The 26,895-nt window shown below is 39.4% G+C and overlaps 2 protein-coding genes across 5 annotated transcripts in view; one reads left to right on the top strand and one right to left on the bottom strand.

Annotated features, from left to right (window-relative positions):
• The first annotated feature begins 291 nt into the window (after positions 1 to 291).
• Positions 292 to 26,458, top strand: apba3.S (amyloid beta (A4) precursor protein-binding, family A, member 3 S homeolog). Of its 4 annotated transcripts, none has more exons than XM_041579844.1 (11): positions 292 to 753; positions 879 to 1,685; positions 5,733 to 5,772; positions 8,941 to 9,086; positions 9,616 to 9,702; positions 9,820 to 9,981; positions 12,201 to 12,365; positions 17,048 to 17,260; positions 20,851 to 20,970; positions 22,960 to 23,100; positions 24,149 to 24,387. In XM_041579844.1, the coding sequence occupies exons 2-11, from the start codon at positions 927 to 929 to the stop codon at positions 24,218 to 24,220; spliced, it is 1,905 nt and encodes a 634-aa protein (XP_041435778.1). In that variant the 5' UTR covers positions 292 to 753; positions 879 to 926; the 3' UTR covers positions 24,221 to 24,387. The 4 variants fall into 4 exon arrangements, with proteins under 4 accessions (XP_041435778.1, XP_018099009.1, XP_018099008.1 ...); XM_018243520.2 differs by lacking the exon at positions 24,149 to 24,387 and adding an exon at positions 24,411 to 26,458 and having other exon boundaries at positions 295 to 773; XM_018243519.2 differs by lacking the exon at positions 24,149 to 24,387 and adding an exon at positions 24,411 to 26,458 and having other exon boundaries at positions 296 to 753.
• tjp3.S (tight junction protein 3 S homeolog) overlaps positions 23,548 to 26,895 on the bottom strand; it is a gene marked incomplete at its 5' end in the record, with an annotated part of 47,221 nt that continues 43,873 nt past the window's right edge. The window contains 1 exon segment of the mRNA NM_001086093.1: positions 23,548 to 25,624. Coding sequence (NP_001079562.1) covers positions 25,519 to 25,624 — 106 coding nt within the window. The 3' untranslated portion in view covers positions 23,548 to 25,518.

A 26,895-nucleotide genomic window follows, 5' to 3' on the forward strand; every position in this document is an offset into this window, starting at 1 on the left:
AATTCGCAGTGTTTTGTTTAAAGAAAATCTATCAGCATGGGAAACAATACACAGACAAGCGGCTGTGACGTTTGTAGTCACCCAGTTCGCAAAACATGACACCCACCCTCATATGGAACTCTTCTGCCTATTCATTCTAATACTCCACGTCGAGCTTATAACAGCAGTCTGACGAACTAATACTTTGGTAGCTGATCACTAGGTGATTGTTCGCAGTTCCACACAAAACCACATGATTGAAATTAATTAAAAAATAAAATACTTTTATTCAAAAGAGAACGGCTAGCGATTGTCTGTAACGCCGTAAGTTATCCATTAAACTGTCGCCAAAGACGAATGAGCGATGTGGCCACGTACAGCTTTTTCTGTACTACAACTCCCAGAATCCCCCCCCCAACAGGGCTATTGGAACCTCTGAACTAGTGTGGAAAGGTTAACACGAGTTATAAGACAAAAAGCCGGCCACGCATAGCAGTGACAGGAGCCAAGCAGCGTCTTTCCCCTGCAACTGTATTTATGCGATAAGCTTCAGTTACACCCTCCTCTTCCCTCCTCCTGGACTGCATCTCCCACAATCCTCCGCGATGCGCCTTCGTAGAAACATGGCAGATCCCTGGAGTTTTCAGCCCTGAAAGTGACCGGGGATGGGTTTGGAATGTTAGTAGTTAACGTGTGTTAAGCTGGTTGGAAGATATCTTGGGTCATATATTCTAATGTGACGGGACGTGGGAAGGAATGAGGGCGCAATCTGTCGTAAGAATTGTCAAAAACAAGTTATGTTATATTGTTCTAAAGTAGGCCGTTATTTTAAGTGCGAGGAAGTTCTAGTTTTTCAGTTTCAATGTTATTTATTTTTCATATAAATCCTTGTTTTTCAGGATAAAAAGTTCATATTGCATTCGTTGCCTGTTGTGAACTAAAAAGGAATGGAGTTTCATGTCCAATACCCCCAACTTTCATCATGCCACACAAGGACCCAAACTGTTTCACAAATAGATATGGAAAACCAACAACATTATGAGGGTTGTTCTGCGGGTTGCAGTCTTCAATCCTCCCAAAGCCTTGAGGACCCTGTTTGTATGGACCCAACATGTAGGGCACCCTCTCGTGTGGACAGCTGTCCTGATATGGACACTAGACCTCCTCTCACTCCTGAGCTGAACATCATGGACCTGGATGGAGATGTGCCAGGAGAGGGATTTCATATGCAGGAACTTCTAAGTGAGTTAGCAACTTTGGAAGAGCCATTAGAGTTAAGACCCAGCCTAGATTGTCTCAATGAAACATCAAACAATCCACTGGAAGAACAACAAGAGGGACAAGCTGAGTGCGAGCCATGTCCTTTGCATATAGCTATGGGAAAAGGACTGACACAGAAACTCAGACGGGTATCTGAATCAGAAATACTGCTTTCAAACAGTCGAGGTCTCTTTCTCACAGATGCTGGCTCGGAAGAATTATTGCACTTATTTCAGCATGAAGAAGGAGTGCTGGCAGATGTGGGTTCAGCTGTACCTTTGGCTAGGTTGGAAGAATTGCCCAAGAACAAATCATCTGTCTCCTGTTCCTTACAGGAAGCTGGGGCGGGAAGCTTTGAAGAGGTAAAACAGAAGTCCTCTTCTTATACTTCAAACTTATGTAGAGAAGACTCATTTAGCAGTTTGGAAGAAGTTCCAGATGTAGAGGTGAGAAAAATTTGAGGGTATTTAAAGGTCCATGTACTATGTTAATTTCTACATGTGTAAAGGGCACACAGCCATATTTTATTTGTAGTACGCATGAGGGATTTTTAAAGGGGTTGTTCTCATTTGAGATACATTTTATTATAGAATGTCCAATTCCTAACAACTTTGAATAAAGTTATCATTATTTGCATTTGATAGTTTTTTATTATTTGCCTTTTTCTTCTGACTCATTACAGCTTTCTGCCCCATCTAAAAAACAATTGCTCTGTAATGCTAGAAAAATATTGTTATTGCTATTTTTATTACTCCTTTCTATTCAGGCCCTCTCCTATTCATATTACATTCATGTACTCAAATTAATGCATGGTTTCTAGGGTAATTTGGACCCTAGCAACTAGGTTGCTGAAATAGCAAACTGAACAGCTGGTGAATAAAAAGCTAAATAATTCAAAAACCACAAATAATAAAAAGATGAAAGCCAATAGCAGACTAAAAGTTTATTTAAAGGTCAACAATCCCTTTCATTAAAATCTATTATTATTATTGTTGTAAAGACCGTAATCTGCAGGAAAAAAAAAAGCCCTTGCACTTCACGATATGTGACCTATCTGCTCATGGGCCAAAGTGACAGTGCACATCTGTATAGCCAGGAGCTGCAGCACCTCTTTAATTCCACAATTGGTGATGCAGCATGCACCTGCTAACATAGGCAGGGACATGTTGTAGTGGATAGATTGCCTGTGACCCAACAGAATTGTAGGCTAGAATGTTGAAACTGACACCTAACCTGGCATACCTGCCCAGACATTTGAAGGAAACCTAAACCCACACATATAACTTAATGTAATATTGGAATAACTGTTCTCAATCATAAAGGCATGCCCATCCCACACTTGACACTTGGATGCACAGGAGAGAGTTGGTCTAAGTGCAGTTCTCATTATAATATGAATTAAAAGTAAAACTGAAGAGCAAATGCATTTTAAATGAACTATAGATGTACACCAGAAATAAAGAATTTATTAAAAAAAAAAAAAAATTTCCACACCTGGATAATTAAGATGCCAGACTGAAACACCAGAGAGATTAACATTAACAATTTTTTCTTTAATTTAACTACAATGGTCAAAAATAAAAAAATACAAAGCATCTAAAAAAAAAAGCCTTTGTCTGGTACACTGCATCTAAACAAACCTGGACTGAAAAAGTGTTTGTATGGTGTACTGTCAAACCCTAGAACGGGCAGAACAGCAGAGGGCACTCCTGTTATTTATAATATTAGCAGTTTTTGTGATATGTAAAATAAATACTGTAAATAGGTGATAGATGTTCCCAGATATCTATACAAGCTAAAGTACAAATGATTTGGCACTATGTATTGTACAAAAAAGTTGCAACTACTGCCCCATGTAAATGCTGCAGTGTAATTTGTATGCACAACAGCAAAAATCATAGGCTAAATTGGCACTTAGGGGCAGATTTATCAAAGGTCGAGGTGAATTTTCTAATGAAAAAAAATAGAATTTCGAGCTATTTTTTGGTACTTCGACTAGGGTATAGTCCAAATTCGATTTGAATTTGAAAAAAATTTGAATATCGAATATCATGTACTGTCTCTTTAAAAATTCGACATCAACCATCCGCCATCTAAAACCTGCCGAATTGCTGTTTTAGCCTATGGGGGGCTGCCTAGAACCTATTTGGAGTCAATTAGTGGACTGTGAAAAAAATCAAAGTTTTTTTGGGAAAAACTTTGAATCGAATTTGATCGAATGCACTATCCTTCGATTCGTACTATTCGAATTCAGCCGAATACGGACCTATTCATTCGAAAACAGATCTATTAGACCAAAAAAAACTTACTTATTTTAGGTTGGTCTTTTTGAATTTCAAAGTTTTTCTCAATTCAAAATTCGACCATTGATAAATATGCCCCTTAATGTTTTATGACAATTTCACTGGTGGCGTATATTTTTATACTGCTGCTTTGTTCTGACTGTACAGATATTGTATTGTTTGGCATTGTTTTGCTCAGCACTGAATTCAACTCACCTGAATCAAAACTGCTAAAAACCTAGAAATCTACACAAACCTTGAACCTGAATTGGGCATAACTACAGAGAAGGCAGACCATGCGGTTGCAGGGGGGCCCCCAGTGAGGTCCTATTTAATGAGCAATTTTAATTTATCTTCGTAGGCTAGGCCAATATTTTGGGGCCCTAAATTGAATTTGCTGTGGGGCCCTGTAGCATCTAGTTACACCACTGACCTGAATCTATTTTTCCAGTTAAGTTATACCCTAATATATTTTGTTTTTACTTTAAACTCTATGGCACACACAGCGTTTTTATGCTCATGAAAAAAATGTGATCCATGCTTCATTCATCCAGTATATGTAGTTTCATGAATAAATGAGAACTCCCTGTCTCTGTGCACAAGAGTAAATGCCCAAATTCTTCTCTTTGTTGATGCATTAGCTTCACTGGTACAATCTTCAGTTGCTGCTTGTTTGTTGGCCTTTCTGCCTTCAGCAAGTGAAATGCATTTTAATTCGGGTTGAGGTCAAATGAAGAATATTCCATGTCTTTGTTTTAAAGTTCTTTCACATATTTTGGGTCATTGACCATCTGTTATGGTAAAGAATATGCTTGTCTTCACAAGGTACAACAACAAGTTTTCTTCGTAAAATGCTGTAGAGGCTACAGAACAATTCTGCAATGTTGAGCATGACCCTTCCAGGTTCATTTGCACGTGCTTGATCCAAATAGCTGCTAACATTTGACACAATTTAGCCAATCAGCTCTCAGATTTGGAAATGACCATAAATACCATAATATTCCAACTTTTGGAAAGAGTGTTTTGAACTGTACGGCTGGGATTCTATACTTAGTCTAGGTATATATAACTTACAAACTATACATTTTTTTTTCAGTGATCGCAAATTACAGTTATGTGTTATATATGAATATGAATAAAATGGTTGTTTAAAAATATGTCTAGTAAAGGGGAACATCCCCATAAGTACTGTCCTGTAAGTTTTGCAGCTGGACCTGAGCAGATGGTATAGACTTATACACTTCATCCTGCTGATTCTGTCAGCAGTCATATCAGTAAGCACTACTGTCTCCGTTCCATTGGCATTCATTGGCTCCATGCCATAAAAGTTACTCCACCAAATTGTACGGTGGGCTTTTTGCCAATACTAAACATATACCAATTTTATAGATACACACACAGAGACCCATTTATCAAAGGTCGAATTTTAAATTCATGAGAATTTTTTTTATTCTAATATACTCACCGTTTCGTTTTGCCAAAAATTCGCCCCCATCGAAATGTCGGCGACGCCCATTAAATTCTATATGCGTCGAAATTTTTTTTGTCGCGCAACGAAATATATATGACCGCATCTTTTTTTTTTTGCCGCACGGCACTATACAAGTCTATTGACGTCATTTCCGCGACGAATAGGGGGATTCAAATTCAAATTTATGAATTTCAAAGCTTCGAATTAAATATTTGACCCTTGATAAATCTGCCCCACAGTGTAAAGATGTGCAGTGGCACCTTGTGTGATCAACCCAAATTCAAACATCCAGACAGACAGAAGGCACATAAGTAAAGGAAGACATAATGTACTAAATGACAGAAATAGGCCTAGTAATCCATGGCATCCATTCAGTATTTTTTCAATCAACTAACCAGTTATTGCTTTTTGGTTTTATGTGTTACTAGACCTGGGGCAAAATTTGTGACAGTTTAATTATATTAGCCCCTATATTACCCCATACCCCTATATTACCCCATACCCCTATATTAAGACCGTGTGAAAGTTGAGAATGTAATAATATGTATGGCAAATTGCCCATGAATGTGTACCTAAATGTGCAACATACCTAGGTTACATGTCATATACATGCAGATTTACTGTGTGGCTAATTTATTTTTCTTTGTATATTTATTATAGAACGAACTTTAAGAAGATAACTATTTTTTAAGGGAATTATTTCCTAGTCCATTTTAATGTTCAGTCTCTCTCTCTTTCAGTCACTGGATACACCCTCAGCTACCTCCTCAATAGCAAAAGGTAGGTCCATTTACTGTGGAATACTGTGGTGGGTACTCATTTTTTGTTTCAAAACACATCAGTTAATGTTAATGCTCCAGCAGACTTCTACACTGAAATCTGTTTTTCAAAAGAGCAAACATATTTTTTTTTTATATTTAAGCTTGAAATCTGACATGAGGCTAGACATTTTGTCAGTTTCATAGTTATTGTTACTTATCTTTGTCTTCGTACCCTCTCTTATTCATCTTCCCATCTCTCATTAAAGCCAATGCCTAATTTTTAAGGAAAATAAGAACCTAGCATTGACTCAAAGGTTAATTCATGGGCAGGTGTGGGCAATTCCTTCGTTATTTCATTATCAATGAAGCAGATAAAAGCCCTGGAGTTAATTTGGGGGGGGGGGGGATGATTGTATCTGGAAGATTTTGCTGTGGACAAACAACATGCGGTCAAAGGAGCTCTCCATGCAGGTGAAACAAGCCATCCTTAAGCTGCAAAAACAGAAAAAACCCATCAGAGAAATTGCTACAATATTAGGAGTGGCAAAATCTACAGTTTGGTACATCCTAAGAAAGAAAGCACTGGTGAACTTGGCAAAAAAAATTTAATGTATAAAGGCTGGAGTGACTCGGTGTTTAAAATAATAACCAGAATAATAACCAGAACACTACTTCCTGCTTTTCAGCTCTCTTGGTTTACACTGACTGGTTACCCTGGTTACCAGGCAGTAACCAATCAGAGATTTAAGGGGGGGGGCACGCATGGGTCATATCTGTTGCTTTTGAATCTGAGCTGCATGCTGAGGATCAATTGCAAACTCATGGAACAGATATGTACCATGTGACCCCCCTTCAAGTCGCTGACTAACTCAGAGTTATAGAGCTGAAAAGCAGGTGTTCTGGCTATTATGTTAGACATCCAGTCACTCCAGCCTTTATACATTACATTTTTGGCTAACTTACTATGTTAGAAACATTTTTTATTTTGCACAGCCTATGTATTTACACAGTTTTTATTTTCACACTGAACTGTTCCTTTAAGCATCAAGAATAGAAAGGCTAGATTGGACTTTGCTAAAAAAACAAAACAAAAAACATCTAAAAAAGCCAGCACAGTTCTGGGAAAAAAACATTCTTTGGACAGATGAAACCAAAATCAACCTCTACCAGTATGATGGCAAGAACAAAGTATGGAGAAGGCGTGGAACAGCTCATGATCCAAAGCATACCACATCTCTATAAACAGTGTGATGGCTTGGGCGTGCATGGCTGCCACTGGGACACTAGTGTTTATCGACGATGTGACACAGGACAGAAGCAGCCAAATGAATTCTGAGGTGTCCAGAGACATACTGTCTGCTCCAATCCAGCTAAATGCAGTCAAATTGATTGGGAGGCGTTTCATAATACAGATGGACAATGACCCAAAACATACAGCCAAAGCAACACAGGAGTTTATTAAAGCAAAGAAGTGAAATATTCTTGAATGGCCAAGTCACTCACCTGATCTGAACCCAATTGAGCTTGCATTTCACTTGTTGAAGACTTAACTTTGGACAGAAAGGCCCACAGACAAACAGCAACTGAAAGCCGCTGCAGTAAAGGCCTGGCAGGGCATTAAAAAGGAGGAAACCCAGAATCTGATTATGTCCATCAGTTCAAGACTTCTGGCTGTCATTGCCAGCAAAGGGTTTTCAACCAAGTATTAGAAATTTTCAGTTTGTTAATTTGTCCATTTGCATTGAGCAGAGATGGAACTAGGTGGGGGCTGGCCCTGGTGCGGGCCGTGCAGCCAGGCTCCGCCCCCACCCTCTTCCGTGCGTCGCTGCAGCCGCTGCAGTGGGCGCGTGACTGCCGGGGGCCCTGTGGGGGTGTGGGCCCTGGCCCAATTGCACCCCCTGCTCCCCCGGTATTTACGCCGATGAAATGAAGTGATTGTGTTAAAAAAAAAAAGGCTTTAGTTCCTCAAATTTTTATGCAATATTTTTGTTCAACCCACTGAATTAAAATTGAAAGTCTGCAGTTTAACTGCATCTGAGTTGTTTCATTTAAAATTCATTGTGGTACAGAACCAAAATTAGAAAAAATTTGTCTCTGTCCAAAGATTTACGGACCTAACTGTATATTTGCAAATGTTAAAGCACAGTTACAGTGGGGGTGGCTAAGGCAAGCAGCCTGATCGCATTGCCCAACCACTCACCCCCTTCGTTAAATAGCGTTATCTTGTTCAGTCGACCTCGAAAATGCTGGCCTGTTGTTCCCTCACCAAGGACCTGAAATAGACAGAAGAGGTATGTACCCCTCCAGTGTTGTGTCCTAGGCACGTGCCTCTTTTGCCTTTCCCATTTTCTGGCCCTGCACAGTTATAGAACACATGGATTCCTGCAGAAGTTGTACTACTTTTCACTTACAAAGTTAACTAAATATGTAATTTGGGCAGAGGTGCCCAAAATGTTGCATTATACTGTATATTCACATTGAGTGCCAAAAATTCACATACACTTCTAGTGTAATGCTAGTATATATAATAATATTTGTTGTGCTATAAAAAAATTACCAATATTGTAGGCCAATTCAGTAACGCTTTATATCCTAGTGTACAGATATTATCAGACTAAATACTACCTATAAGGACATACAAAGCTCTCTGGTAACTTTAATAGCCAAAATTCTAGGGGGGTTTTCATCAGAATTTTGCAACTGCGCTCTCTGCACTAACAATACAGCTCCCCTAGGCAACCAGGCCAATAATGTTGTTCCGTCCTCATGCATGCGCATGCTCAGAAGAGCGCACGTGCCGAAGATATTCTGCAGGTGGGGGACATAAGGTTCAAACTAGTGGAAGGCCGCAGAAGAGGCACGTGCCTGACACTCCTCCACCTGTGCGCCCTAAGCATATGCCTCTTCTCCCTACCCCTAGTTCAGGCCCTGCCTCTTACTCTGCTACTGAAAATTAAGAGCAGGTGGTGGGCAAGGAGCACCGAAGCGGCTTGTATCAGAGTGAAAATGGAGGTAATCACAGCTTACCAGAGAACTCCCCAGCTCACTATCTACTTTTAGGGGAATATTTATCTAAATAGTTTGCTGTATTTCCACTCATTGATAAATATACTGCTCTTTCGCTCATGGCATTCAACTTTAAAGACAGAATAATTTCTTGTTTGTTGTGACCCATTTGCCTTTGTAGTGCCTGGCCCTTGTGATCCAGAGGATCTGCAAGACGGAGTGATATTTGGTGCACAGTATCTGGGGTCCACCCAATTGCCAGGTGAAAAACACCCTGTGGCCAGCACACGCATGAGGCAGGCTCAGGAAGCAGTAGAAAGGATAAAGGTAAGGGGGAATATTTCTACATGGTATGCGTTAATGCTATGTATGAACATGTTGTCCTTGCCTGTGCCCTTGTGCCAGTTCTCTTCCCTCTACTTCTACTCCTGTAACAGAACATTTGGCTATATTTTCTGGTTTCCTCTCAATTATAATCTTGTAACCCTTAAATCTTGCTCTAATCCCTAAACACTTGGCAATATTTACAGTAGAACTCTGGCTTGGCTATTGTTGGTGAGTTGTTTGCCTCCTTATGAGGCACAAGCATCAAATTTTCTCTTGTGTTTTCTTTATTTTTTATGTCTGTTGAGAAGCAAACTGGCGAAGACAAATATTAGTGTGATTGTTTAACAGACTAGTGTTATGTTGTAATGATCATACTGTGCTATCCTACTGTTATGATTTGTGGTGATACATTATAATTGCACTGATAGTTATGGATAAACAAAGTCAGGCTGTAAGAGCTACTGTAAATGTTGACTTAGTTTTAAGTTTATTAATTTTTTAATTGTCTTTTTGGTAATTTATCTTTAAGGCACCAGATGGTGAGTCACAACCAATGACGGAGGTTGATATTATGGTGTCAACAAGAAGGGTTAAAGTGCTTTCTGCAGATACTCAGGTCAGAAAGCATGTTGATATTTTTGGTACAGTATACATTACAACACATACACTGGCACTTACCCATGATCGCTCATGTTAATATCTATCTATCTATCCTTTGTTTTTTATATTTTAGGAGTCCTTGATGGACTATCATTTACATACAATCTCCTATACAGCTGACATTGGCAGAACTGTAGTTCTTATGGCACGCAGGAAAATTCCCCACACACAAGACCATTCTCCCACCCAGAGGAAGCCTAACAAAATACTTTGCCATGTGTTTCAGTCTGATGATGTGAGTTTCTGCAAAAAAAACAAAACAAAAAACCTGTCAAATAGGTTGCAAGGGAAGAAAGGACAACTAGCTGTGTTGCCCGTGGCATCTTTTTCCTCTTCTAACCTTGTGATAAAGTGTTATTGCAATGTGGGAATTCGAGATTATGAAAGTCAAATGCAGGCAGAAAGTGTTCAGGAATGTGTATGGAGAATAATTGGACTGAAAATGCATCATACAGATTATTTTATGCAGGAGCAGGAGTGTTTCAGCTTTCCCTTAATTAAGTTGTTGATCGCTGTTGAACAGTAAATTTCACAGCTAAGAATTTCCAGCTCTTTTACTCATATAGCATTCAGATACAACACATCAGATAGAAAGTTATTTCATACTCAATACCAAAAATCAATGGGCGTAATTGTTACCCATTTCTTCGATTAATTGAATGGATTATGCAGGGACATTTTTATGGCCCCAGACAGCTTCACTTGTAGAATAATTTATTTTATGTAAATATTGTCTACTTAGTGGTGGTGCTGTTAGGTAAGGTAAGTGCCAGAGAAAAGTTATATAAGGGAGTATATAAGGGAGAGAACAGGGTACTGCTTCCTCTTTGGCTGATGAGAAAAAACAGCGTATGACTCCAGAGACCCTGAGGCTGGCCACCGCAGACAATAGTTAGATTAGATTATGATAGGTTCGATTTTTGGAGCTGTTAGTTGTAGGTTACTTAGTCAAGCAGTTGAGTTTCTAGCAAGGAGTGAGCAAGATAGGGAGCCAGTGGAAGAAGGGCTAAGTAAGTAGGGCCTAGTGTCTTCAATGCAGGGTTCACCCCTTTGCTGAAAGTCTGTGAAGGTACAGTGTCCCTAGCCCAAAGAAAAAAACAGGGAGGGTAGGCAGCAGGCAGGGACCCAGTTGCCTTGGAAACCTTATAATCTATCACATTTAGGGGCCCATTTACTTAGCCCGAGTGAAGGATTAGAAGAAAAAATACTTCGAATTTCGAATGGTCGAATATGGCTACTTCGACTTCGAATCGAACGTTTCCAAGTAAAAAACGTTCAACTATTGAAGGTCCCCATAGGCTTCCTAACAATTTTCTGATCGAAGGAAAATCCTTTGATCGATGGATTGAAATCATTCGAAACGTTCGTTTCGAAGGATTTAATCGTTTGATCGTAGGAATATCGCTAAATCCTTGACTTCAATATTTGAAGTCAAAGGATTTCAATTCGGCAGTGGAATATCGAGGGTTAATTAACCCTCGATATTCAACCCTATGTAAATCTGCCCCTTATTGTTGGGGAGTCGGTGTGGCAAATACCATTGAAGAAGCTGCACTGGTGACTGTTAATAAAGTGTCCCAAACTTCATCTGACAAGCCCTGTGAACCTCCAGTTTATTTGCTTTTAAAGTGTGTACTGCTAACCATTGTGCTGTGATGGTGGTGTTTATGGTGATCTCTGTTAGCTTATGTCTCCATTGGGAAACATTTTTTTTTAGGTTTTTGGGTACAACCCAAATCTTGACCCCCTTGAGCCCACTTACACTTCATTCTTTTTTTTGCAAATTCTTATGATTGAGTTTTAACTTTTCACCTAACACCCCCTAAAATGAAAGAAAAACAAGAAAACAAATACACTTCATTGTAGTGCCCTAAGCCAAGAAAAGTCAGAGGGCGCCCACAGACATTAATAGGGAGAAAGAGAAAAAAAAAATTTGTTTTCCATGTTCCTACATTAAGGGGCATATTTTTCAGAATGTGAATTTAGAACTATTATTTATCAATAGTGAACTCCATTAATGAATATGATTCTAAAAATCCCATAGGATTGAATAGAAAGTGAGTGAGTTTTTCTGTAGTGAGTTCTAAATTCACATTTTGAAAAATATGACCCTAGGTTGTTTTTTTGTTTAATGACCTGATGTGGGTTTTATGGGTGCTCCTTCTACATTACTGGTGGATTGCTCCTTATACTTTATATGGGTCAGGTACACAAAGGACCCAGTTGTGAAACTGATGAGATTCTATGTGTAATTTATTATATATATTATTAGCTTAGTATGTGTTGATAGCTTTGCTTTATAAAAACATATAAAGTAAAGCATTTACCGGTATTTGTATAAGAAGGAAACATACTATTCAACATCCATTGAGCCCATTTCCCTTTTCTTTAAAGTCACTTTTTCTAAAGACTAGATCATGTGTATTTTTATGTTATTGTTTCAAACCCTGCTAGGCTCAGCTTATTGCTCAAGCCATTGGTCAAGCTTTCGGTCTGGCCTATCAGAAGTTTCTGCGCTCAGAGAAGGCTGGACCTTTAACATCAGGAACTGGTCAAAGGGAGGAACAACTGTACAATGCAGATTTGCCTCACTTCAGTAAAAGTGACAACTGCAGGGAGGTAGGTATTAAATAATGGTAGCTAAGCTATAGCAAACAAATATTTACATTGATTTAAAGCATATTGTTTTTTAAGTATTAAAAGCAAGTAAAATACATAGCATTTTTATATTTGGATTTAATTTTTAATACATTTATCTGTTGAACCATTGAGTACATTGATGCAAGATTTCAGTTGTGTTAAGGTTTATAAAGGGGAACTGTAAACAAGATGAAACATTTTTTGTAACATTTTAAAATTTATTTTAAAAAAGAATCAGGTTTTATGTTTGCTTAAAAAAGACATATTGTGTCACCCTTATCTCCTAGAATTATATTCCCCCTTTCTTTCAATATATAATGCCCCGAAAAATTTTTTACATTGTGTTTTATCTCTTGAAAATGTATATCAGAGCTGCAGAGATATTCTCCCTGATCGTTTCCGCGATAGTTCCCCTTTAAATATATGAGTAATGGTATCTAATGAGACTGTGAGTAACACTGTGTGTCACATTGATGTCAAATTGTTACTGTGTTTAAACTGATTTTCCCAAAGGTTTTTATTCGGTTTGATCATTGAAGTACCTTAACCATCCTTTGACCTGGTTTTGTGCTAGACCAGGGCTGTCCAACTGGCGACCCCCCCCTCATGTGGCCCTCCAAATCAAAGTCTGCGTGCTGTGTCTGTTTACCATATGTAAAATTTAAAAGGTATCTCTACAGAGATTAACTGGCCCCTGCATTGTCTAAACCACAAATTCAGACTATTCCCCTGTATTGTTCACACCCGTAATCCCCCTGTATTGTTCACACTTGTGAAACCTCTATTGTTCACTCCCCTAAAACCCTGTACTGCTCACACCTGAGACCCAGACTGAAACTGCCCACATTGTTCACCTGTTCACACTTTATACAAAATGCTAATGAGGCACCAGCACTGTGTCACTGTATGTAGTACATATTAGACTGGTCCTGATTTTCCTGTCTCCTGCTCTGTTCTGCCTTCCCTATGCTCCCTGTGTGTGCCATACTTTGGTATTTGTTCTGAGGGTTTGTTAGCATTTGAAAATTATTGTTAGTGGCCCCTAAGGTGTTTAATCATATGCTGGGGTACTGTATTATACACAGGGGAGGAGGAGGCATATGGATGTATGGGTGTGTCTTGATATATCTTAGCTTTTTTCACATATGAGTGACATCCTTGCCGGGGCAGGCACAAGGTAGTTCAGCACCCTAGGCAAGAGCTTCAATCAGTGCCCCCTTGTCCTGCATTACCATTTCCCTCCTTACCATGATGGTAAATATTTTAAATAAAGAGAGCAAGAAAATGTACAACACTTTTTCATTTATATTACTGCCCCTGTACCTGTACCAGCAAGATCAGCAGCCATCCATCATACAGCCCTCAAGCAGCCATCATATTGCCCCCAATCTTTAACTGTGTCAGCAGCAGCCAAAAATAAATCTGATCACATTATATTGCCCCCCAAGTATTTATGTACCTGTGCCAGCACCCAGCCCAGCAGCAACAGCAAACATATGGCCCCCAAATCTGTACCTGGCTGTGCCAGCAGGAAGCTTCACACTTTACAGTAATAGAAAGAATGTCTTCAGTTCAGTGAAACAGTGCAAGGCTGAGAGCAGCGAGAGTGAGCCACACCAAGCAGGCCGCCAGCTCTCTGCCTCTCTCTGTCATCCAACACATCAGTGACGTCATTAACGTGTGTACGCACGTCGCTGTGCACGGCACAGAAGGAGCTATTACTTGCCGGCAAGAGGGAGAAGGGGAAGGATATGGATTCCACCCAACTGGGTGACCATGATTACCGAAACAATTTATTAAATAAACGCTTGAAAAAAGTGCGCCCCTCAATGATGGCGCCCTAGACAGCCGCCTACTATGCCTACCCCTAGTTCTGGCCCTGATCCCTGCAGTGAGCACCAACCATTTGGTTTTTTGGTGTGCTATTAATGTGGGCATGGTCTTGCGTTAACATGGGTGTGGTTTAAAGTGGGTGTGGTCTAAAAACAGGTAGTGGCTAACACTACACCATGTAGATTGGAAAAATTCCAGCCCTCGGTACCATAGAAGTTGGACAGCACTGTGCTAGACCAAAGGAAGGCTCATTGTCACTAGTTTCCATGAAGTAGTGTAACCAAAGTGGGGACTTTCCCGATGCTCATTAGGTGGTTTTGCATTCAGTTTTTCCTGTGTGCATGTCCCCTATACCTCATACTTATGTTTTTGTCTCCAGAAAAGAGCTGTTTATTAACAGGATTATTTAGCCATTACAACTTCAAGTAAGAACTACTACTTTTACAGTCTTAGCAATATAAAATGTACTATGTGTATACAGTCTTGTACACAGTGACATCTACAGGTCACTTGTATAAACACCACAATACTGGCATGCTCTAAGGCTGCTGGTGGGAATGTTGACCTGTGAATGTACCCCTTTCTCTGATAATAAAGAGGTGATTATCTTTCCTTACTGCTCTGTTGAAATCACCTGACTTTCATACAAATATGAAATCTGAACCTCCAGTTCAAAAAACAAACAAACAAAAAAAAGGGATCGTTATGTGAAAAATGCTGTAAAGAAAGGGGTTCAGACAGGATCTAGTATATGATAGTCTGATATAAAGAAAGCCAAAATGTTGTACTTTTTCCAACCCTATAAACATAAAATTGATAGGATCACCATGAATGAAAAGCTTACTAGTTTTCTAACCAATGCACATGCCAAAATTCCTTGCCTCGATTTTAGAGGACCAATTCCATATCCAGGCTGCTGCTATGCATATGATTTAAAAGGAGTTTTTCAAGATGTATTACCCTGTTTTATATTCCTGTGAATATATATAGCTTGCTAAGTATTACTATTGTGGTGAAAGTTCCAGAGACCACTTGAAGTTAGAAAAGATAAGGTTTATTTGATATAAGCTCCATGGATTTTGAACTCACAAACAAAGATATCAGAGTTTTTAAAAACTTGGAAATATATGACATAAGAACTTACGGGCATAAAAGAGCTTTAGTATATTAGTAAGTAAGGGTGCTTTATAACAGTCTATGTAGAAAAAAGGAAAAAACCCCAAGTTCCAATTAAAGTTGGAGTGTGTGATCCCAGCAGATCTCGATCAGGGATAATCTTATCAAACAATCAATTGATGGGGTGCTGCTACTTCAAAAGAACCGAATGCTTAAGCCAGGAGTGATCTAAAAATAGATCATAAGAAGGGCGCACTCCCCTTGTGTATAATCTTCATAAACAATTTATTAATTGTAGATAAAATGCACTTACAATATTTGTAGGCATCAATAGCGTATAAAAACACAATTGGAAGATTCGATTTCCATCAATGTGCTTTCCCGAAGATTCAAGTTCCAATACCTATTTGTGACTTTTTTTTTTAGAGTTTTTAAAATATTGGTGGTCAGGCCCCCCCCCCACAAGATAAAAAAATTGGTCACCAGGACCCCCCTATAAGTTAAAAAAAACATTGGTGCTAGCCCCCCTCCATAAAAGTTTTTAAAAAAATCATTGGTGGTCAGGGCCCCCCATAAGTAAACAAAAATTGGGGCCCCAGATAATATTTAAAAAAAAAAAAAACATTGCAGACAGGGGCTTATAGAGTATTTAAATAATACATTGGTGACTAGGGGTTTAATAATAAAAAAACCAAAAAACACACACATTGTTGTTCAGTAGACACGGCTTTAGCGATGTCAATGGAGGCCTGGCTATTTAGAAAAGTGCAGCACAGCCTGGCCCCCCTTTAGGCCCTCTGTGCGCCCCTGATGGAGGCCCTGCATAGAGATATCGCTTCACAGCACAGGAAAACAAAGAGCTGCTCAAATATCCAATGGGATGGTTCCTCCTCAAGGTCAAGATGATATGATCAAGCTAGCTTGAGAAAAGAATCCATCCAAGTTAGGGGGGCTCCCAGGGGAATCTGCATACATAGATTTTTATTCTTTCTCACTATTAAGTACAAGAATAAGTCTGCTACACAAAATGGTGCTGAGTTTAATATGTTGTGTTTTTACAAATAGGTGAAGGCCTCTATAAGGCCAGACATACAAATTATATTATAAATAAGGATACACCAAATTTGGTTCGGGATTCGGCCTTCTTCAGCAGGATTCGTCCAAATACAAGTGCCTAGCCAAACCAAATCTGAATCCTTAATATCATGTGACCTTTTTGTCATATAAACAAGGAAGTGAAACCTTTCTTAACCACGCTCGCAGTGCACAGTTCTCTTTGACAAACTAATTTGCATTTGTAAATTAGAATTTGGATTCAGTTCGGAATTTGGCTGAATCTTTCATGAAGATACAGCCAAATATACATCAGAGGGTGGGTTAAGTGAGTGTGCTGCTTTACCTGTTCCGAAAAAAAATTGGGTCATAGCAGTCATTTTTTTTGTGGAATGCAGCCACATACAGTATGTCACAGGAAGTATGTATCATTCCCTATTTGGCACAGCAGTGTCACTGTTCAAATGTAAATGTTTAAATGTAAACACTTCTCTTCTTAATATTTCTAATTTCAAATAACATATTTGAAACTTGGTATTGTTTACTTCTCTTTAATAAAAAAAAAAAAACTCTTAACAGAAAGTCCTTGCATGGGTATGGCATTAAAAAACAATTATGCAGTTAATTTTTGCTATTACATGCAGATTTTTCCTCCCTAGGTATACATCCAGAAGCAGCGGGGAGAAATGCTTGGCATAGCTGTGGTTGAATCTGGGTGGGGATCCTTGCTTCCTACTGTGGTTATAGCCAACCTGATGCATGGAGGTCCTGCTGAGCGAAGTGGAGATCAGAGCATTGGAGATCATGTGACTAGCGTAAATGGCACCAGCCTGGTGGGGCTTCCCTTTTCAACGTGCCAAAGCCTAATCCAGGTGAGAAGGGTGTGCTGGGAAAAGATCAAATGGGACAAATCAAAAAAAAAATAAGAAGGAAAACCAAGGAAATATGTGGTTTGAACTAACTCTGTGCTCCATTTTGGTGTAAATACCTGGCCAATGTTTACAAATCCATGCTTGGCCTCTTTCTCCTGATCCTCCCCATCATCATCCAGTTTTTTTCATGGTGGCAAACCCTATGTATTATTAATAAGACGGTAAGTGAGAGTTGAATTGGATCTGACATTCAAGCCCATTAAAGTGTATGGCAGCAAAGTTGGATAAATGAAGTAAACTTGAGTAGATTAATACTAAACATGCAGCCAATGGTACTGAAATAGTGGATTTTCTAGTGTCCCTTAACCTCCCTCAGCTTTCTATAGAACACAGGGAGACCCTAAATGCAGACTTCACTTTGGTGGAGCTATATAATGTTATTGACTCCTTTCCTTCACGTAGGACCCCAGGTCCAGATGGGCTCCCCATTGTGTTTTATAAGCGTTTCAAAACCGCAATTGGCCCTCACTTATTACAAATGCTGCAATAGGCCATAGACACAGGCATTCTCCCGGCCTCCCTATATGAAGCCTCTATAGTCCTCTATATAGATCCTCAAGGCAGGGAAAGATCCAAGATGCATGGATGCATACCGTCCCATCTCGTCACTGTGTACAGACATTAAGATATGGGCAAAGCTATTGTCACTTACGCTGTGTAAAGTTCTCCAAACGGTCATATCAGAGGACCAAACGGACTTTCTACCCGGCAAATCCACAGCTTTGAATATAATATCTGAACTGGGCGAGTCAGCATGATAATTGTAGGCAAAGAGCAATAGCAGCCTTGAATATAACCAAGGCCTTTGATACCGTAGAATGCCCATACCTGTGGCAAGTTCTGAGTAATTTTGAGATTGGCCCTAAATTCACGACTTAGCTAAAATTGCTGTATCAGGTGCCTATGGCTTCCATAGTATTCAATGGGGTCAGCTTACAGACTTATCATCTTGGAAGGGAAACAAGGCAGGGCTGCCCCATGTCCCAGCTACTGTTCGCTCTGGCCATGGAGCAGTTTGCAGAAGCAATAAGACAGCACGAGGGTTTGGTTGGTTGGCGATTGGCAAACTGAGAGGAACGCATACAATAGTACACGGACGACACTCTCGTCTACTTGGGGGCCCAAGGCCCTTCCCCACAAGCCTTATTTAATTTAACTACCAAATTTGCTCATCTGTCAGGCTTGGTAACAAGTCCACTTAAGTCAAGTATTTTACTGGTAGATAAGCCGCCTCCTCTAGCAGTGCCCACTCAGCTCCCGTTACCGGTGGCGGATCGATTTACCTACCTAGGAATAGTAGTTTAAAGGACAAGGAAATGTAAAAAACAAATACATTTCTATATATTGGCCACAAAAAGGAGAACTACTTACAATAATCGTGGCTCTGTATGTCTTCCCCGATAGCTGCATTCAGAGGTCGATGTAAAACATTTTGCTAGGTGCATGAAATACAGAAGACATCCCCCCCAGCTAACAAAACCGGCACTATAAGGGCTCACACATGCGCAGAAGAAATTCTGAAAGCCCTGCGCATGCGCACATTATTGCCTTACTTCCCCCATGCGATCAATGCTAACCAGGTCAGGTGGTGTGTGGGTGACGTTGCACGCATGACGCGAGGAGGAATCAATTTCGTGCATGCACACTTTTAACGATGAGACAAAGGATGTGACGGATATATGGCCAACATGGCGGCCGCAAACTCTGTAACGGGAAAAACTTCGCTGGCACAGTGTAAGTGCAGGAAAATTAATTGGCTGGTGACACTATAGCGGTTCTGGAGGGGTGCGATCAGGCAACAGTTAAAGATAGGTAATAAAAATTACCTTTCCTTCTCCTTTAAACGCCCATCTCTGATTTTTATGACTTGAATGTATCTCCATTATTAACAACTATAATTCAAGTGAAGCCTGGGAGTCATTGTCCCATGGGCAGAGTGCAGTTAGTAAAGATGATTTTATTACCCAAAATAACATACATCCTGTAACAAGCTCCTATCATGATTAAAAAAACATTTTTCACGAAATTGGATACAATCTTTAGGCAATTGATTTGGACTTATTCCCATGCCAGATTGAGTTTGGCAACTTTGACCAGGGGGAAATTGGTGGGTGGGGTGGCCTTCCCCAATATATTTCTATATTTTCTTGCTACGCAACTTAGTCATCTAGCATCTTGGGTGGAGGATGCAAACTATCAAACTTTATACTTATTACACAGGATCCTGTTGAGTTGGGGTCACTCCCCTCTCCAATGTCTTAGTAAAAAACCACAGGCAACCCTGTTTTGCCCTGTATGAGGGGGATCTGGCGGAAAGCATTCATTTTACGGATGTCCCTCAGCAAGCCCCATTATGGAGGAATCCTATCTTTACAGGGTTGGCCAAATTGGACCCAAAGTTGGCCTGGCGACTAATCTCCCTTAATCTGCCCATGTGGCCAGACCCTTAGCCTCTCCCCTCTCAGTCTTTCTGAGTTACAGGGATAGACTTATTCAATTGTACTTTGTACACAGGGCTTATTATTATCCAGCTAGACTGCATCGCATATTTCCCTCGGCCTCTTCTGAATGTCCTAGATGTCACATAGAACAAGCCTCTCTGATACATATGTTATGGGAATGTACAGCCATATCACCATTCTAGGCACTGATATTTAACATGCTGGACGTAACCTTAGAATTACAACTTCCTAGAACCCAGTGGCGTAACTACCGGGGGTGCAAAGGCCTTGGTTATATTCAAGGCTGCTATCAGGGCCCCCTGGCAGCTCGAGCGCCACTTCACACACAAAGAAAACAGCGAATGGGGGGGGGCCCGGCAGCATGTCCCGCGCCAGGGCCCGCCCCCTCTAGTTATGTTACTGCTAGAACCATTAAGATCAGTTTGTTTGGAGTGGGACTGAAAGATCTACTTCCGTTTCATCAAAGCTTATTTGTTAAATGTTTTTTTGTTGCCAAAAAAATGATCACGAGGAAGCGGAAAGACTGGTACAGTGGTTTCGTGAAGTTAAAAACTTCTGTGCGTTAGAAACTCTTATCTATAAAACCAGAGGTAGTTCCCCCAAGCATGAGAAAATCTGGGGCAAGGGGACGGACTGGGTTGTTTAGTAGATCACTGCATAAATTGTTCACCTTATTGCACACACAGATGTATACGAGTTATATACAGTATTCTGTAACCTTTTGTTGACTTTTATGCTGGTATGCTAATAAAAATACCTGAATTTAAAAAAAAAAAAACTTGCATAGATTAGTTAGTAAACGATTATATGTAGTTTACACAATTTTATACAAGTTACATCTGTTTTTTTAGATGTTTAGACACCAGCTTTTTATGCTAGTTGTTTCTAATTGAATACTAAGCTAAGATGATGGCATATTGTGCAAATGTGTTAGTTATATGCTTTTTTTTAACACATCTATAGAAATATGACCTTAAGACTTTTGGTACATGAAGCATTTTCTTGTTTTTATTTAATGTAACAGGAGGGCATGGATGTTGCAGTAAAGTCTACAATTTTTTTTTTCAGGACGTAAAAGGTCAAAGTGAAGTCATTCTGAGTATTGTTCGCTGCCCTCCAGTGATCACTGCCATCATTCAGAGACCCAGTGTTAGTCACCAGTTAGGCTTTTGCATTGAAGATGGTGTGGTAAGTGTGATAAGACTTGTAATATTCACAAAGCTGTTTTATGAAAGTGAATAAAAGAAAACGATACAGGGGCATAGCGGGATATATTTAGCAAAAAAAGATGATAGTTGAGTTAACTACAAGTTGCCAGAGGGATATATAGTGATAAAGAATGGCACTTACAGGTCAAGTTGTAGGTGAAAAAACAAATGCATTCATTGTGAAGAAATGTAGTTTAAAATTTCAAAGAGTAACCACTCAGAATGTGAAGCTGCTGTTGCTAGGCAAAACATGTCAAAGTATGTCTAAAATGCATCATGATTAAAAAACTTTGAAGTTATGTTATCAAAGCTCCAAACATATTTATTATACTGTATAGGTGCAAAGATGTTTCACATTTTGAAACCTTTGAAAACTATATTTTAGCAAATTTGGCAGCACAACTACTTTCATAGATCCTGTCACTTAGAAGCATTGATTAGATCAAAAGAACACAAAAGAGCTTTTTGAGAGCTCATTTTATTAAAAGTTTCCACTGACAATACCGTTTAAAGGGTAATTCACCTTTATTAGCAAAGCTGTAATAACTATAACTGTGATAACACAAAAAAAAACACAAAAATGTGTTCAAACTTTCATAACCTGCCAAATTTAGTAAAATGGACGTGGTAATTTGGGGGTTGTGGCCACAGAACGGGCGCGGTCAAAAATGTTGACACACTCTGTCCCTCTTTCTAGTACCAAAATGTTGCGAGGTATGCTCCCCCACAGCCTAGCTGCCCCTCCCCCCACAGGCAAATGCCCCTAACTCTTTACTTAACCCTCTGAGCAGATTCTGTCCATCGGAGTTCACGGGCGCCATCTTCTTCTGTTCTGTAATCGTCGTAATGAGACAGGAAAAGTGGCACAGATGGAGCAATTTTTTTCTCACGACAATTGCGTGCATGCGCCAAAACTCATGAAAATTGCCGAAGCGCCGGTCTCATTACCGAAGCGGCTGAAGATGGCCCCCATGAACTCCGCTGGACAGAATCTGCACAGAGGTGTAAGTAAAGAGTTAGGGGCATTTACCTGTGAGGCTGGGGGGAGGGGGTCTATGTAGGGTAGGGTTTTTTTTGTTAAGGGTTTGTTTCTCCTTTAAGGACAGAATTTTTTTAAGCATATAAATACTACAATAAGGGACAAATTTGTTAAAGCCAACAGTTGTGTTCAGGCATATCTGTGTGAGAAATTGTGTTATTGATAGTAATGTATATATCGCTCATGTTTTCTTGCATCAATTGCTTTTCTTTAAAAATTCAATTCATTCAGGTTTAAAAAAAAATTAAATAAAAAGCTTGCTTCTTTTAAAAAACTCAATTGTGGATTGAACTATTGGGTGGAGGGGGAAGCAATTAATAACGAGGCAAAAATCTAAAACAAGGAACCGTGTGATAAACAAAAAGAGTACCAACTGAGGGTTGAGAGTGTGGCGCCAGTGAAAAAAATAGAATTACTTGATCAAAAGGGGCACTGAAAAAGAAAATCTGCTGAATTCGTTCTCTTCTACAATGCATACAATATAAGAGTCAAGGTTTCAACAACTACTCTGTATTGGCACTCGTGGCTTCCCAGTAAAATCAGTGGTTGACAAAGGATACAAATATGATATAGGATATAGGTCATTGGAACAAGGCCCCAGGGTCTGATGGAATACACTCTTAGAGAGCTTTGTTCATTTTTAGCCAATCTACATTTTGTCTAACTTTTATCTGGTGGTGTAAAGTATGGTATTGTATGGTAGTAGGAGTATTTGTATGTAGATAACCATGGGAAGGAGTCTCTAGCTAAGTGATTTACCCACATGCTACACTTTTGGGCTGCTCTGTTGAGAATTGCCCAATTGACGGATCTTTGATTAAGTAAGAAAATTTGTTGCTACCAAACTCTGCATAATAAAGAGAAGGATATTTGGGTATTAAAATTTTCCAGTTTGACATCCTTCAAATGTATCTATATTTACACACACAGATATGCAGCCTGGTGCGTGGTGGCATTGCAGAGCGTGGAGGTATCAGAGTGGGCCATCGAATCATTGAAATAAATGGACAAAGTGTTGTGGCAACTGCTCATGAGAAGATCATACAAACTTTGATGGATGCTACTGGGGAGGTGAGGAAACACATGCTTGGAGAACACATGCTGTTGACATTGTTATTCAGTCTGCATACCACTGGCCCCCCTGCACAAAATTTTCAGCTGAATTATGATCGAGATTTATAAACAGTGCAGGAGGATAATATATTCAAAATGTTCCCCCACAGTGCCTTAGCTTAATAGGAATGCATCAATCCTCATTAGGGTCACCGATATCCTGATATGAATCCTTTAAACTGTATAGCTAGAGGAGAGCACTCAAAGAGCTGTAAACTGCTGTGGTTGTATTTATTCAAGACTACTTACACAAATTTTTCGGGCCTTATGTGCACTTCCTAAAATGTTACATGCCCTTTCTCAGTACAAAACACTAAGGAAATGGGAGTGGATAGGCCTATACAGAGCGTAGCCCCTCCCCCACCTCCATGCAAACCAGTTCAGGTTCGAGAAAAACTTCATTACTGACTCATTAAACTTCACCTTTAATGGTAATTAATTTTAAAAAGCAACAAGTAGAGCTTTGGGCAAAGCCCACAACAGCAAACCACATCAAAAATCTTTACAAACTCACTGCCAATATCAAATTAGCGCATTGCAGGCCTGTAGTCTTAAAAAACATAAATAGGTTAAAAACCGCAATATAGGTAGAAAGTGGGGATGCCATGGTACCACTCAATCAATGCGGTTTGGTAGAAAAATAATAAGTTAGAGCTTGTTGAGCAAATTCTAAAATTCCACTCCCTTCTTAGTCCCCGTTCTCAAGGGGTCAATTCTGCCTGTCAACGTTGGGAACTGATGGGAGCTAGGTCCCCCACCGTCCACCTACGCATTTCGCCAGCTATGTGGCTTCATCAGGGGCATAGGTGATGCCCTTTCTCACGAAACATGTAGTCTTGAATAAACAAAACTACAGCAGTTAATTGCTCTTTTAGTGCTCTCCTCTAACTATACTATATAAAGGATAATGTATGCAAACCTGGTAGTTATTTCTTCTATATTAGGACACTTTGTAACTTGTTGTTGACCCAAACATTTCAACCATGTCTTTTTTGCTTCTTTTTAGGGCATTGTAACACAACAAAAAAGCTGGCCAGCCAGCCCTGGGAGTGGCGGCCATTTAGGCAAAACCTTTTAGGAAATCAAACTTAAGCACCTAGAAGTTTTACTGCAGCAGATAGCTTATTGTACAAAGAGGGAATAATTATGCTATTGTCTCCTAGCATTACTATTAAACAAATAGAAATAGAATTATAAAAATGTAGATATATAGCAGTACTTTCAATTGTTACTGTACACTTCTGATAACAATTTACCTCTGTCTGCAGGTCCATATAAAAACTATGCCTGCCTCTACATACAGGCTTCTTACAGGACAGGAGATCCCAGTCTACTTATGAGAATATTATCTTTTGTATGTCTACACACTATGCTGCATTTGCGATGCCCAGGAAGATATGTGGACATTTTAATTTTATCATATTTTGTCTAGTTCCCTACATGAACTTTATAAAAAGCACAAATATGCTATAAGCACACATTATTTTGTGTCTATGCTGCTTATAGAACTCCTGGAGCTCACAAGAGCTGCACAAGTGGTGCAGTATATCATGTGAAATTGCAGAAGACTGACTGGATGTCTGCAGTTTGTGTTCGTGGGCTACTCTTCTTATTAAGGGCACAGTGCAATAAGGAAATATGACTAGAATATCTTATGTCTTACCACATTGTTTATCTTGTTCATTTACTTTCTGGCTAGAAGACATTGAAGTTCCACTCTAAAGAAGAACCTATATTGTGAAATCATCTTATAATGGATTTGGATCATTATAAATAGAGATGGAAATCCCTGACAAATGTGGACAATTTTTAAGACATAGTGGATTTTTTCATTGGTTTAATTGACAACTACATTTTACAATAAACTTTTGGTATGTTAGTTATGGCAAATAAAACCAGGAGCAGTCTTAATTTTACTGGCATGTGGTTGATCGTCTGAACAGTGGATCTTGAGGAAGGTTAGGTAAAGGAAGATAAATAATAATGTCTGCAAAGTTATGTGGAATACTTCCAATGAAAATGTACCATAAATTGATCTAATGAGGAGCTTACTCTTAATTAGTTTGGAATATGGCCAGACCAAGTGTACAAGTATAAAGATAGGTGCCTTGCCTAAATGCCTTATTCATACTGGAATACATTTGTGACTGTTTTAAAACTACTGTGTGGCATATGTATTTTTTCTGATATTAAATAAAACATGACTAGCTAGTTTCAGTTCCTGTAGAAAATTGCAACATGCAAAAGAAAAAATATTTATTATTAAAACAACAAACATCTATTTAATATACAGTTTTGAAGGCTTTTGTTCAGAGTGCTTTCTGCATCCATGTTCAGTCTGTAAATGTAAAAAAGGTTTCACATACAGCAGAAATGTTACAGGTCAGTTGCAGGCCCTCCCCAAGCATCTTCCTCCTCCTCTGAGCTGGAATATCTTGCATTGTTAAACTTTTTGAGTAGTGCATCATGTTCATATTCTCGACTGGGAGAGGAAAAAAAAAAACATATTTACAAGCTTGTCATAAAACCACAAGCATATATAACAGGCAGCATAAACCTACATGCATATGTGATTGCATGCTTATACTTAAAGTGGTCATTGCCACAATATTGTGTTCTTGTCGATACTGGACTACACATTTTTAAACTTTGACATCGAAAAAGTATATGAATTGTATCAAAGGATGGAAACCCTAATGGAAACCCCCATCCCATTCCCTCCATTGGCCCACTTCACCCTCCATAGTACTTTAAATGAAAAAGTGTCCTTGGCATTAACATTGGCATATTCATGCAGAGTAGCGCAGAGTATGTTCAGATCCTCTTCTTTTCCTTCAGCAATCTTCTGAGCTTTCTGGTGCTGTAAGCAGGCATGAACACCAGACTGGCCCCAACTGTGCATGTGCAAAAAACGCTGTGTCTGCACTAACTTCAGCGAGGAATCCAAAGAAAATGAAAATGGCACCTACGAGTTCCGCATGAATATGACAACGTTAATTCCAGGGACACTTTCTTTTAAAGGGGAACTGTCGCAAAATGAAAATGTAATATAAGCTTCAGCATACTGAAATAAGAAATTTTCTAAATATAATCAGTTAAAAATTCTGTGTTATTATGTTACTATGAGGCTGTCAAGCAGTCAAAACCATGATGCTTGCTTTTTTATCCTCCATGGCTGTGATGCGATTGTAGTGGGTTTTTTAAAATTTATTTTCATTATTTTTTTCCATTTATTTTTCATTCATTTCCCATTTCATACTTCTCTAAATTGTAAAGAATACATTTTCTGAAAAATAAATATGCATATTATGGTTCAGTCTTTTGTGGAGGACTCTATATCCAATATCCACTATGGATTTGGTTCATCTGTATTGTAATCTCTGCAGGACACCCATTTCTATGGAAAGTAGTGTAGTATTGCATTTTTCCATGTGCAATCAATTTATCTTACAACAGACTAATGAACACCAGGCCTTTAAAAATACTTTTTTCCCAGGGCGGCCCTTCTGTCAGTGCAGACGTCTGGGGTTAACTCTGATCCCCTCTGGAGGCAGGACAAAAGAATCAAAACTGTAACTCCTCCTTCCCCTATAACTCTGGGACTCTCTCCTCCCACTCTAGTTTTTCTTTTGTCCTGATTCAGGAGGTTAGGACTAGGGGGTTACCCCCTTTGTAGTGTAGTGAGGTTATATTAGTAGGGAAATGCGTGTTTCACCGTTTCCCAGGGTCCTGAGCTGGGTCTCCCCCTCCTTG

The sequence above is a fragment of the Xenopus laevis genome, chromosome 1S (genome assembly GCF_017654675.1).
Source record: "Xenopus laevis strain J_2021 chromosome 1S, Xenopus_laevis_v10.1, whole genome shotgun sequence".
Taxonomy (NCBI): Eukaryota; Metazoa; Chordata; class Amphibia; order Anura; family Pipidae; genus Xenopus; species Xenopus laevis.